This window comes from Pseudonaja textilis, chromosome 1 (genome assembly GCF_049901715.1).
Source record: "Pseudonaja textilis isolate UNSWEBS1 chromosome 1, rPseTex1.2, whole genome shotgun sequence".
In the NCBI taxonomy this organism is placed as follows: Eukaryota; Metazoa; Chordata; class Lepidosauria; order Squamata; family Elapidae; genus Pseudonaja; species Pseudonaja textilis.
Genome location: NC_141990.1, coordinates 68551083 through 68565536, shown reverse-complemented (window position 1 = coordinate 68565536; position 14454 = coordinate 68551083). Strand labels below are relative to the sequence as shown.

The 14454-nt window shown below is 38.4% G+C and overlaps 1 protein-coding gene across 1 annotated transcript in view; it reads left to right on the top strand.

Moving 5' to 3' along the window:
* The window catches only part of RYR2 (ryanodine receptor 2), a 288713-nt gene that overhangs the window by 117314 nt on the left and 156945 nt on the right, over window positions 1-14454 (top strand). The window contains exons 13-15 of the mRNA XM_087937122.1: window positions 5313-5477; window positions 10438-10559; window positions 11086-11269. Coding sequence (XP_087793248.1) covers window positions 5313-5477; window positions 10438-10559; window positions 11086-11269 — 471 coding nt within the window. The remainder of the gene's footprint in view (window positions 1-5312; window positions 5478-10437; window positions 10560-11085; window positions 11270-14454) is intronic.

The window sequence follows — 14454 nt, the reverse complement described above, 5'->3', positions numbered from 1 at the left end:
CCTCTTGGGTCTTTAGGCAGTGCTTGATGCATCAAGCATGATTCCTTCTTGGATAACCTGAGAGACTTGTGAGAGGGAAGCAGTGCTTTATAGTGTTTCCACTTTTGCCTTATTTAGGGGAAAAGCATGCAAGGGGGGAATAAAGGTTAAACTCCTGTTACATGGCAATGAAGATATTGCTCAAAGGTAGCATTTATTTTCTATGTTTTATAACCTGACTATAAATGAAGGGCAAACATCACAGATGAAACAGAGCTTCCCCCAAACTTGGACAAATTGTAAGTCTTCATTAAAAATGAGATAATTGAAATTCAGAATGGGGAAAAGAATTGTGCCAACCTTAAGTTAGGAAATACAAGTCTGTAAGAGGTTTATAAGTGTAATGGATGACCTTGGGATAAGGGGAAGATACACTGTTTACGAAACAATCAGATTAGAGAGACAGGAGTCCTCAGTGGATTAATCGTCAAGGGAAGGAATTTAGGAAAGACCCACCCAAATTGTTCAGGTGTTTAAAAATGGCAGGAAGTTTGTACCTTGAGACTTTCAGGTTTCTGTTAATGCAACCTTACAATAAAGTAGAATTAGCTCATCTAGTCCTGTTTCCTGTCTGATTTACTCATTTGGGCTGATATTAATAACATTGGGAATAAAATAATGAAAAAATGGCAAAGTCCTGAAAATGCTGTACATTCTTAATAGTGTATAGGTGTGGGTGGGTGTAGGAGGGTGGTCCAGGATGGAACAGATTCAAATTTAGCTGGATATATCTGAAGTTTATTCTAAGAAATTTGGTGGTCCAAATAAACCAATGGAGGAAGTGCTTTTTTTTCAACTCAAGATAGAGTTTGCGATTGTACAGATGGTACAGACTGTCCTACTTGCTACATGTGCAAAGTTGGATCCTCAGATTAAATAAGTTAATTGTCCAAATAAGTAATCAGAAAAATGTACAATTGGTTCTGAAAAAATATGCTTCATGAAACTTTGGAAGATGGAGCTGTTTGGATACCAAAGGTCATTATTGTGGATGTATACTAAAAATAAACACTTCAATATTCATTCCATTCTTTGATTTGAATTAGACCTCAGGGTAGTTTACAATTTAATTTAGTAGGGAAAAAAAACAAGCTTTCTGCAGCTGTTACAAAAGCCTAGAAATAAGAGGAAGAAGGCAATGATCCATAATGATTTTAGATTAAAAGAACCAGCAACTGTAAACTACTGGGAGTGAGCCATCCTTCTTAACAGTAAATTTGCAGGGAAGGAAAAACAGTAGATAAAGCCTTTCTGCAATTTCTCACCAGTCCTTTAGGGTAGACAATTACATCTTTGACATTAACTTGTGATGTTTTGCTTGGTTTCATGAATGACATTGATAGCACAGTCCCAGAGACTGTGTTTCCCCCTTTCCAAAGACATCAGTATTGGCTGTATAATTGTTAGTTAGAAAGGAGGTGCTCCCAATGTGAAGTACTACTTGTCTTGTGAATAATTTGGTTCTTTAGGTCTTCCATCTATAGCTGAATCCATCCACTATCTTTCCTGCTATCCTCTTCTTCTTTTTCCTTCCACCTTTCCCAGAATTAGAGTCTTTTCCAGAGAGCTAGACCCTTCAGATGTGTTTTTATTTACTTTTTCAAAGTTCCAATTTCTGCTCCCATCAAGTATTACAGGGAAGACCTTTTGCTTGCATTGTTCCAAGTTTAAACTGTTTGTAAAGTGGAGTGAAAACAGGTTCTGTGAGAAAAACATACTTCCGGATGATGAAGGATTTTATGAAGTGGTAGATAGCACTGGACTCTGGAAGAATATGCAGAGTCCATCTGTCTCTAGCATAGAGGAGTGATTAAATGAAGATATGTACATAACTTGGCAGGTCTGAGCTATGTTTAATATTTATTTATTTGATTTGTCAATCGCTTATAAGATAATAAGTATAAGTATAAACATGAGTAAGAATACAGGAAATAGGTACGAATAAATGGGGACAATAGGACAGGGATGGTAGGCATGATGGTGCACTTATGCACACCCCTTGCAGGCCTCTTAGGAATGGGTGAGGTCATTAGTGGATAGTTTGAGGTTAAAGGAGTGAGAGTTAGAGGATGTAACAACAGAGTCAGATAGTACGCTCCAGGCATTGACCACTCTGTTGCTGAAATTGTACTTTCTGCAATCAAGTTTGAAGCGGTTTACATTGAGTTTGTATCTGTTGTGTGCTCTTGTATTGTTGTGGTTGAAGCTGAAGTAGTCATTGACTGGTAGGACACTGTAGCAGATAATTTTGTGTGCTACGCTTAAGTCTAACTGTGGGTGATGTAGTTCAAGGTTGTCCAAGCCCCAAATCTCTAGCCTGGTGATATAGAGTATTCTATTGTGAGCAGAGGAGTATAGTACTCTTCTTGTGAAATACTTCTGGACTTGCTTGATTGTATTAACGTCTGATATGCAGTGTGGATTCCAGACTGATGAGCTGTATTTGAGTATTGGTTTGGCAAAAGTTTTGTATGCTCTAGTTAGCAATTTGATATTTCTGGAGAAGAAGCTTTGTAAGATTAGATGTATGTACAACTCTTGATGCCTTTTTGGCAATGCTGTTACAGTGAGCTCTGGCACTTTGGTCATTTGATATAAGAACTCCAAGGTCCTTGAGAGTGAAGATCATCAATGACGTCATATCCGCCTAGTTTGTATTTGATGTACTGATTTTTTTTTTTACCAATGTGTAGGACAGAAAATTCGTTGGTCAAGATTTGGAGTTGCCAGATGTTTGACCATTCAGACACATAATCAAGGTCACTTTGAAGGACAGTAGCATTGTCAGTGGTGTTGAATAATTTTACGCCATCTGCAAAGAGGACATAGTTGCTTATAAGGTGATCACAAAGGTCATTTATATAGAGTATAAAGAGTGTGGGTTCTAGAACACTGCCTTGGGGGACACCGCTGTTAACTGGAGCAGGGTTTGATATAGCGCTCCCTATTTTTACTATTTGTTGCCTGTTTGACAGGAATGCAGTAATCCACTTATGGACGGATCCGGAAATGCCGTAAGAGTTTAGTTTTAACAGTAGTTTGTCGTGTACCACTGAATCAAAGCCTTTGCAGAAGTCTATGTAAATTGCGTCTTTAGCTTTACCCTGGTCAAGTAGAGTAGTCCATATGTGTGTACCACTGTCTCTGAGGTTTTGGAAATTGATACAGACTCATTTTACTAGAACTGTAGTGTTTTGAATAACTGCTTGCAACTCCTGCATATAAATAAATGTGACAAAAATGTGGTTATTTCGAAAGGGGGAGTTTTAGCAGGACAAATATCCAGTTTCTCTACAGTATAAGCATAGAACCTGCATGCATCGGTGCAATATTTCTTAAGAAGAAAATAGAACTCTCAGTTTACATGGTATGAGGAGGGGTGTAGAGAGAGGGGTATAGGTTTGGTGTTGGAGGGTAGCAACAGAAGCAATAACTGTAGGATGTGTAGGAAACAGTGTACATTCTGTTTATTTATTCCATTTATTGGCCTTATCATCTGGATTAACTGTTCCATTTTGGTTGCAACTTTATTATGATACTGGCACAATGTGATGGAATTGGTGATTTGCAATCTTGCTTAATCTTGGGTCAGAGTATGGGCTGATGGCTATAAAATACTGGCTCAACTCTGCATTCTCAAGTAGATTGTAGCTTTATTGCAGAGAGTAAGAACATTTTTTTCTATAATAATTACTATATAGCAGCACACAGGAAACTTTCCATATGTCTAGGCTTTTTCGAGGCCAACAAGAGTTTGGCAGCCTTTTTATATTTGCAGCTACAAAGCTATCATCTGTTTAATGTCTATCAAATAGCTACTGCTATGAATATCAAGGCTCTCACCTCAACACTGTCATAACCTTCAAAATTCTATATTTTCTTTAAATCGGGTTGGTGAAAATGTTATAAAAGGAATTGACATATTTATTTTCAAAAAGTTTTACTTTTGATATATTGGTTTGCCAAGAATAGTCTGACTATGATAAAAATATCCTTTCCTTCCTTCCTTCCTTCCTTCCTTCCTTCCTTCCTTCCTTCCTTCCTTCCTTCCTTCCCTCCCTCCCTCCCTCCCTCCCTCCCTCTTTCTTTGATTATCCACCTGTTTTATTATGTGCAGCAGGGGTCCGCATCCCACAGCCCACTATAGGGCTGTGGCCTATCCGCAACTGGCCTTTCCGCAGCTGTGTGTGCATGTGCACACGTGCGTGCTGACCACTGCATGAGTCAAGTGTGCATGTGTGTGCGCACTGGCCCACCACTTGCGCAGCCCAGTTCCCCTCTACCTCCTTAGCCAGGCCACCACGCTGCAAAGATTGGGACTGCTGACATTGGGTTTAATATTGGGTTTAGATAAATACTTGACTTGTTCAGAATGAAGAAGGTGCTTGTTATTAATTAAAGTTACCAGAAGCTTTGGAGAAAAGATATATAACTTCAGGCTATAATCTTATACCAATTTATTTGAAATAAACTCCATCAAATCAAATGGGTGTTACTCTTCAATAAGAAATCACATTTTAAAATATTATTAATTTTTATGTTTATGTTCCAGGTCTTTTTTCTAGCCTACTGTTTTTCAGTAGGCTCAACTAAAATATATCAGCTTTAATACAAAGCTCTGTACTATTTTATTTTATAGCTACATGTTTTAAAAGTTCTAAGAATTGATAAAATAATCTTAAAATATAATAGGTGCTAGCTTTTTGATGGAATAGCAATCTTATTAGTCATGTTTATTAGAAAAATATTGCCAAAACCAAATGTTTTTTAAAAAAATGTGTACATGAGCCATTCCCTGTAAAAATTACCATAAACTGAAGAGTGCCCTATTTTATCACACCTACATAAACAAAACCACAGGTGTTTATTCAATTTGTCATTAAAAGAATTCATAGTTGTGATGTAGGAAACTGGCTTGTAACTTTGACATTCTAGTTTGTATGTATAGTACAACATTAACATTATGAATATGTAATGATTTAGACAGAAGAACTATAGAATTTAGTCACAGAATTAGTATTAGTCACAATAATGAAATGGGAATAAAGAGAACTATATACATTTATTATGTGCTTGGAGTAGTTGCTTTTTCTTTAAAGATTACCTGTATCTGTAAAATAAGTGTGCTTAAGTACTATTGAAATTAATATTGTGCTATAGACTAAGCATTATCATTTGTAATGTTAATTATGCTTACCATTTTCTGTTGAAATAAAACCTTTCACCTTTCAAAATGTTTTTGTAGATAACAACTGGCTTCTTTATCTTTGTAGGAGAAATTAGATTTAGGGATAAGAAAAGAAGTGGATGGCATGGGAACCCCAGAAATAAAGTATGGAGATTCAGTCTGCTTTATACAGCATGTAGATACAGGTTTGTGGCTTACCTACCAATCAGTGGATGCCAAGTCTGTAAGAATGGGATCTGTGCAGCGAAAGGTAAGGAGTTTAAAACAAGGTTATTATATTAAATATAACTTTGATGTGACAAGGAAATTGATGTTGAATGTTGAGATTCTAGGAAGAGTAGAGTACAGAGAAGAGCAACAAAGATGATTAGGGGCATGGAGGCTAAAACATATGAAGAATGGTTGCAGGAACTGAGAATGGCCGTCTAGTGAAGAGAAAGACCAGGAATGACATAATAGCAGTGTTCCAATATTTGAGGGGCTGTCAAAGAGAGGAGTGGGGACAACCTATTTTCCAAAGCACACAAAGGCCAGGCGAGGAATAATGAATGGAAACTGATCAAGGAGAGATTCAACCCAGAAATAAGGAGACATTTTCTGACATGAGAACAATCAACCAATGAAACAGCTTACCCTCAAAAGTTGTGGGTGCTTTATAACTGGAAGCTTTCAAGAAGAGACTGGACAACCACTTGTCAGAAATAGTATAGGGACTAGATGATCTAGAAGATCCCTTCCAACTCTGCTATTCTGTTATTTTAAAATTTACCCAGAACCCAATTCAACGTGTTTGTCATTCAACTATCATTAGAACTATATCTTGGAGTGGTACTGCTTGCTATGTAAGAGCTCAATCCCAATTCCCCCAAACAGATGTTTTTTGGACTGGAAGGCTTCTATTCTATTGTGACTAGTACTGATTATGTTACCTAGTTTGGGAAATGAAACACATGCAAGAAAATAACCAAGCTCAAAGAGCAGCAAGAACCCCTCATTTCAAACCTCTGCTACAGATATTTTCCTTTATAGGCTTATATTCATATATTTATACACAACATATATTCACTGTTTCCTTTTTTTTTTTAATTTTTTATTGTTTTTTAACATACAAACACAACAACAAAACATAAAAGCATCAGCTCCCCCATATTTTTATACAAACAGTAAGTCGGTTGGTCCATCAGTTTTGTGCATTCATCTCATAGTCACAATTACAATTACCTTATATAATACTCTTATTATCAATACAAATTTATAAATCATAGTATCACTATTAAAAAAAAAGAAATTTGACTAAACTTTTATTCGATCATGCCTTTATGAGATAATTCACTGTTTCCTTTTTTATTTGCTCATGTGACAAACTTTTTCCTGGACTGCACTGATTGTAATGTTTTTGAAGATACCACTGCAGACCTAGATGAGCTCACAGATACTGTAATATCATATGTCAGCTTCTGTGAAGACTTATAAGTACCAACAAGGAACGTGCAAATATATAGTAACAATAAACCTTGGTCCAGAGCTAAACTTAAGCAGCTGTATCGTTCCAAAGAGGAAGCCTACAGAAAAGCTGAGAGAGTGCTATACAATCAGGGCAGAAACATTAACAAGAGAGATCAGAGCAGTAAAAAGAAGCTACTCTGAAAAGTTAAGGAATCAGTTCTCAACAAATGAACCAGCAAACATGTGGAAAACCCTTAAAAACCTCACTGGCTACAGCAAACCTCCTTCCCAGGCAGAAGGAAATCAACAACTAGCAGATGACCTGAATGTGTTTTACTGCAGGTTTGAAAGGAAACTACAGCCACCTATCTCCACAACCCCCATCTCAAACACACCAACAACAGCCAAGCCTCCTACAATTGACCCCAACCCATTGGGTTCACAACCTCTGGTGATCACAGAAAAAGAAGTGCAAGATCTATTTCACAGACAAAAGCCAGGAAAAGCACCAGGGCCAGACAAGATAACTCTTTGCTTAAAAGTCTGTGCTGACCAATTGTCCCCCATCTTCACCTGAATCTTCAATAATTCACTAGAGATGTCCTATGTTCCTTCTTACTTCAAATGCTCTACTATTATCCCAGTGCCAAAGAAGCCCTCCATCAAGGAACTGAATGACTACAGAGCAGTTTATCTAACATGGGTAGTTATGAAAATCTTTGAAAGGCTAGTGCTGTCCCACCTGAAAACCATCATGGATCCACTGTTAGATCCCATGCAGTTTGCATACTGAGCAAATAGATCGACAGATGATGCTATTAATATGGCGCTGCACTACATCCTATAACACCTTGAATCTCCAAATACCTATGCAAGGGTCCTCTTTGTAGACTAGACTTCAGAGGATAATTAGGACTGCAGAAAAAAACAATTACTACCAACCTGTCTTCAATCGAGGACCTGTAGTACTGCACAAGTTAAAAAGAGGGCTGTGAAAATATTTACAGACCCGTCACATCCTGGACATAAACTGTTTCAACTCCTTCTCTCAAAATGATGCTATAGAGCACTGCACACCAGAACAACTAGACACAAGGACAGTTTTTCCCTGAATGCCATCACTCTGCTAAACAAATAATTCCCTCAACACTGTCCAACTATTTACAAAGTCTGCACTACTATTACTATTAATCTTCTCATCACTCCTTATCACCCATCCCCTCCCACTTGTGATTGTAGGACTGTAACTTTGTTGCTTGTATCCTTAAAATTTATATTGACTGTTTCCTAGTATGATTTGACTGCTTATTGTACCTTATGGCTATTTTTAAGTGTTGTACCTTATGATTCTTGACTCTTGACGAATGTATCTTTTCTTTTATGTATACTGAGAGCATTTGCACCAGGACAAATTCCTTGTTGTCCAATCACACTTGGCCAATAAAGAATTCTATCTAGTCTAATATAATCTTATTTAAATATATATGTAAATTGCTTAGCATGCTTTCTGAAATGCAAATACAGGTAGCCCTTGCTTAATGACTACAATTGGAACTGGCAACTCCTTCACTAAGTGGTGTGGCTGTTAAGCTGACATCACAAGGATATAACAGATTTATGACCTCACTTCTACTATAGTTGTTATGCAAGACTTCATGTGATCATGATGTGATTTTACTGCCAACTTCCTAATTGATTCTGCTTTTTTGGAAGTTGGTTATAAAGCATTGAAATAGTGATTAGGTGATGCAGGGATTCTGTGTTGGCTGAAAGTACAAAGACAGGTTGTAAAGTTACTTTATTAGTGGTGTCATAACTTTGGTTGCTAAACAGGGCAATAATTAAGCAAGGATTGCCTATATTTTATTTATATTGATACAAACACTTTTTGATTACATGAGGACTTTTTACTAGAGTTTAGCAAAATAATAACTAAAGAAATTTATCTCATTTTTCTTAGCATTATGTTTTACTTGTTTTATAAAATGTAAGAGTTATGTAAACTAATATGTGAGGAAAAAGGATATTTCCAAAACTACGGAAAATAATTGTAAAAATCTGTTACGCTAAATGGAAAAAAAATATATGCAAGAGTGTATTTTTGGCAGAAGTAAATAGAAAGAAAGTTAATCAGTGACGCTACCTTTGAAATCCACAAATATCCCTAGTTTCCTATAAATATTTGCATGTTTAACAGTCTTGGCAATAAGAAAACATTGTCGTGAGCTTGGCTCAAATACTCTGTAGCGATTTCCACCAAATATTTTGTAGTTTCTGCTTGATTACTGCCATTGTTTTCAAAACAACATTCTAACATGTAACTCTTATAAAGCAAAAAACAAAAAAGCAGGAAAGTCAGAAGGTACACAGTATCAACTATGAAATTAGTTTGAAGTCAACTGATATGCATTAGTAGAAAAAAAATTATTTGAACATACAATACTGCTTAGATCTGTGTAGGTAAACAAAACACCTGGATGATTAAAGAAAATAAACCAATGGACTTTGATTTAAGAAATATAGACTAAGTATTACAGGTAGTCTTCAAATTACAACTGCTCACTTAGTGATTATGTGAAATTACAACAGACTCAACTGTTGTAACTTACTACTCAGTTTTGAAGTTCTGACATTGCCCATGGTCATCTGACAGCAAGTTATTATGTTGGTTTTTTTTTTTTGCTGGAAACCAACTTTTACTTCTGGTTTCCAGAAGTCAGTGCCCTACAGCACTTAACAGTCACTGCCAAAAAGGTCATAAAATTGGGGTGGTCAGGTCAGGTGATGACCCATGACAACCATAATTGCCAGGCTCAGTTACTGCTGAAAGTTGAGGACTACCTGTAAAGTGGAGTGAAGTAATGATAAAAATCTTTCATATAAATTACAAGGAATTTCTTTGGAAACATGCAAACCCATATTAATCAAATTGGTGAGATAAAACTCATAAGTTAGCTATTTATTCAGAAAAAAAGGGGGGAAATGTTTGATAAACTTGGTTGATAAATTGGCAAAAGTACAGGATTTCAGAACAACAAATACAGAGGTCTTAGTATCTCTGAGAATGCATTTAGAAGAACTTAGCAAAAATTGTTCCATGAAAGAAAATCTTAGAAGGTTCACTGTCCAATGCAAAAGTTGTCTTTTGAAGGACAAGTAGATACTATTATGCAAAATGAAATTATCAGAGGATGTATGCAGGATACTCTTCTTATATATGGGTCCACCTATAAGCAGCTCACAAAGACCAAACCTCATTATCTGGAATAAAGGTTTTAATCACAAATTGTGAAGTGGTTGCTATTGTTAGCTATAAATTGCCATTCCAAATAGGTCATAATTCATTCTAGAATGAAGCAGTTTTGGGTTTATTTAATTGGCATATGGGAATGCTTCAGAACTATTTTGTTTTTAATCTCAAGACTGGATTATTTGGCTGGACAATGAATTCATAGTTATATAGGAATTTGCCTATACTGAACTGGCAACGTATGCATTTTGTCCATTAATTTCTGTAGTGAGGTAGCAATGTTTGCAGATCTCACATAAAACAATGGGTATATAAGTTTTACACTTTTCAAGAGTAAGCTTTAAGACATAGAGTGATGATGCTATACATCATTGATAATGAGTGAGTAATTGCTATACATCATTGATAAATAATTGATAGACCTGGATTGAGATATCCAGAGAAATAGAATTAGGGTGAACAAAAGATTCATCAAGCATTAGCATTGTTTTCTCCATTGGGTTTTTTGTTGCAGGCCATCATGCACCATGAGGGCCATATGGATGATGGATTGACATTATCCAGATCTCAGCATGAAGAATCACGTACAGCACGAGTAATTCGTAGCACTGTCTTTCTTTTCAACAGGTTCATAAGGTATACATATATACTATTTTCTCACTTCCTCTTTCTATCATATTTAACATTCTGAAGCCAACAGCTTGATAAGATTATTTAGTAGAAGAGTGCATGAATCTTCACAAAATTCCATTTTGGATTTGTTTTACTTGAACATGAGATATGTGAATGGTGTTATGTCAGCCATACCAAACTATATGAAGATTTCTTTATGTAAAGTACTTTGCTGTCCCAAAACAATAAAGGTATGCTAAATTTTAAAAGAATTATCTTGAAAGGGGGTTCCAGTTCTTTGAATCACAATCTGGGCATTACATTATACTAGATTACTTCCAGAACAAACTGCTTGGTTTATTTCCAGAACTGTAGATCAGAATTGGACTGGATGATCTTTGTACAGCTGTTTTACTTAGTGTTGGTTCCTTACTAAAACTGAGACACATGTATTTATTAATTACCTGGTTAAATTGGTATATTGCAATGATAGCATTAAGAATCATATGAAAATATATGTCTAATTAGTGAACTTTTACATTAACCTTAGGAGCCTTGATGCTGTCAGCAAGAAAGCTAAGTCTTCCATAGTTGATTTACCCATTGAATCAGTCAGCCTTAGCCTTCAGGACTTGATTGGTTACTTCCACCCACCAGATGAGCACTTAGAGCATGAAGACAAACAGAACCGACTAAGAGCTCTGAAGAATCGACAAAATCTCTTCCAAGAAGAGGTAGCAGTCTTGTTTATTTTATGGAAAAAGTAATGTTTTATGTTTTAAATTTGAAGTATAATGCAGTGGTGGAATTCAAATTCTTTACTACCGGTTCTGTGGTCGTGGCCTATTTTGTGGATGTGGCCTGGAGGGGTCATGTGACTGGGTGTGGCTTATTTGGTGGGTGTGGCTTGGCAGTCATGTGACTGGCTGGGCATGGCTTGGAGATCATGTGACTGGGAGGGAATCTCTTTTTTCACCCAGCAACAATGTATAGTCTTATCAGCATGGGGTCCAACAAACAAGAAAGATACAGTTTTTCATTGTTGGAAGGTAAAACCCACCCCTCTCCTAGGAAAATGAAATATTTTAGGATATATTAAAAAGTAGAATATTTCCCTTAAAAAGAAAAGTACAAACTCAAGAGAGGCAAAAACTCAGCCCCCCCCAATCTTTACTAATGGGCCATTACTCTGGCCTAGGCCAGTCTATTTTACATAACAAAGATCTATTCCAGGTAGAGCTATATTAGGAATTGCCCAAAGCCCTTTTATTACATCATCATCAGGCAAGGTTCAACCAAATCTGGGACTCAGGACAGCCTACAGAGTTGCCCCTGCATGACCCATGGGAGTCTGACAAACAATCAGAATACAAGCTCAAAATCAAATCCCAACAGGGGGCATTCTGGATTTAAAACCAGAAATATTTTGTTGGATTCATTTAATTTTACACATACAACAGCTTCTAGAATTGTGTTTGCACAACAATGGAAAAACAAAGATATGAAAATGAATTAAAGTATTAGATTGTGCAGAAATGAATAAATTAACAATTACAAATTTACAATCAAGGAGAAGGGTTAGAATACTTTTTAGCAAGGGATTTCTCTTATCAATGGCTAACTGACAGAAACAGAAGTTAGAAATGTAAAAATATAAAAGAAAACACCAATTATATAAGGAAACTTCAGTAAAAAGGATAAGCAAATATTAGTATTTGATCATTGTTAATGAGTAGATAACTTTGAAAACATACACACACACACACACAAAAAATACTGGAAATAAACACCAGTTTTTTACTTAATCCCCAGACAAAGCCACTGCAATAAAAACCCTGGCTTGTTCCCCCAAGGATCCAAAACCTCACACCAGAAATCTCAGCCCTTCTGCCTTTAAGAAACCCCCAGGCAGACAAGCAAGACAACAAAAAGCACCACTAAAGTACAGCCCTTATTAAGATAACTCACCTGGAGGTCCCCTTTTTCTGATAACTGGCAGAATTAACCACCATGATAGGAAGGACAAAAGACCCAGGCAAGAACAAAAGCGGGGCAATCACGAACACTTCAAACCCATCAAGCAGGCTCAGCTCCAGAAATCTCAACGTGTTAAAACCAGCTTTAATAAGGATGAAGTGTTATAACCCAAAACAAGTTATTACTTTTCTCAGAAACCATAAAAGCAGTTGGACTTCATGTAAAATGTCACCTGCCCTGCATGCTGCAAGCATCAACTTCAAAAAATGCTAGGACACGTAACATAACTGGATTGGCAGCAGACCCACAAAACTACACAACTGAAAACACACTCCCTACACAACTGAAAACTACACACACATACACACACTCACAAAACAGATACAGCTGGAAAAATCTAAAAATATAGCTTTAATTTAGAGGCACATAACATTTCACACAAGTAAAAGAACTTCCATACACACACAATGACAACCTCATAAAGCAGCTGCTTTCTAAAAATAGAAAAGCAGCTAAAATTTCCCAAATTTTATATGACTATTTTTTTGGGGAAAAAAATTGACACACTTACTGTTTTTTTAAATCAGGGGTCTTCAAACTTGATAGCTTTAAGACTTGTGGACTTCAACTCCCAGAATTCCTCCTCCAAGTTTGAAGACCCTTGTTTTAAATCAAGGGATTTCAAACTTGATAGCTTTAAGACTTATGGACTTCAATTCCCAGAAGCTCTCCTCCAGTCATGTTAGCTCGGGAATTCTGGGAGTTGAAGTCCACAAGTCTTAAGCTTGCCAAGTTTGAAGACCCCTGCCCTGATTTAAATAATAAGTAGAAAAAAAATGCCACTTACTTACCCAATTGAAGAAAGCAGTCAGGGAGAATCAGTTGCTCACCAATGAGCAGGAAGGAGATTGCAGCAGCAGTTCGGGAATTGGGAGAAGACGTCTGAAAGACGTAGGTGCTTGTTGGAGGCTGGAGGTGGGAAGGAAGTGGGTTCTTTTAAAAAGGCTTCTCTGAGGGCTTTTAGAAGCCCTTGGGTGGGCGATCGCGGTGGCTTGGAAGATTGGGAAGAAGGCGGGCTGTCGTGAGGTGATCCAGATGCCTTCGGCAGCCGGCACAAGCCATCATGGAGGCTTGGCCGGCTGCGCCAGGACCCAGGTTGGAGGCCATGGCCTCCAAAGGCAACTGGAAGGTCGGGAGGAGGGCGCGCTGTGGCAAGGTGATCCAGGGCCATCGGCAGCCAGCACAAGCCATCGTGGGTGCTTGGCTGGCTGCGCCAGGACCCCGGTTGGAGGCCATGGCCTCCAAAGGCGACTGGAAGGTTGGGAGGAGGGCGGGCTGTGGCAAGGCGATCCAGGGCCATCGGCAGCCGGCACAAGCCATCATGGGGGCTTGGCCGGCTGCGCCAGGACCCAGGTTGGAGGCCATGGCCTCCAAAGGCGACTGGAAGGTTGGGAGGAGGGTGGGCTGTGGCAAGGCGATCCAGGGCCATCGGCAGCTGGCACAAGCCATTGTGGCGGCTTGGCTGGCTGTGCCAGGCCCCAGGTTGGAGGCCATGGCCTCCAGAGGTGGCTTGAAGGTCGGGGCGATGCCAGGCAGCGGGAAGGACTGCCGGGAGTTAGGTCCAGGCTCGGATGGAGTGTGGCTAGCAAGTCAGTACTTATTGGTCCTGTAGGCAGGAGGAGGCCGGAAGGTCTGTTGGGAAGAGTAGAGTAGAAGACTAAATCAACTTAGGCAGGCAGCTGCAGAGCAGACTAGCATGTGCAAGCGATAGGGCCATGTGGTGAAGGGTTTTTATAGGGTGGCTTGGGATGGGCAGGCTGAGCGTCATGTGGGGGGGCAAGCGAGCAGGTGGGCAGGGCAAGTGAGCAGCGAGAGGACAGGCAGGGCAAGCTAGCGAGCGGTGACTACTCGGGCGACCGGGAACCGGTTCGGGGGAGAAGCC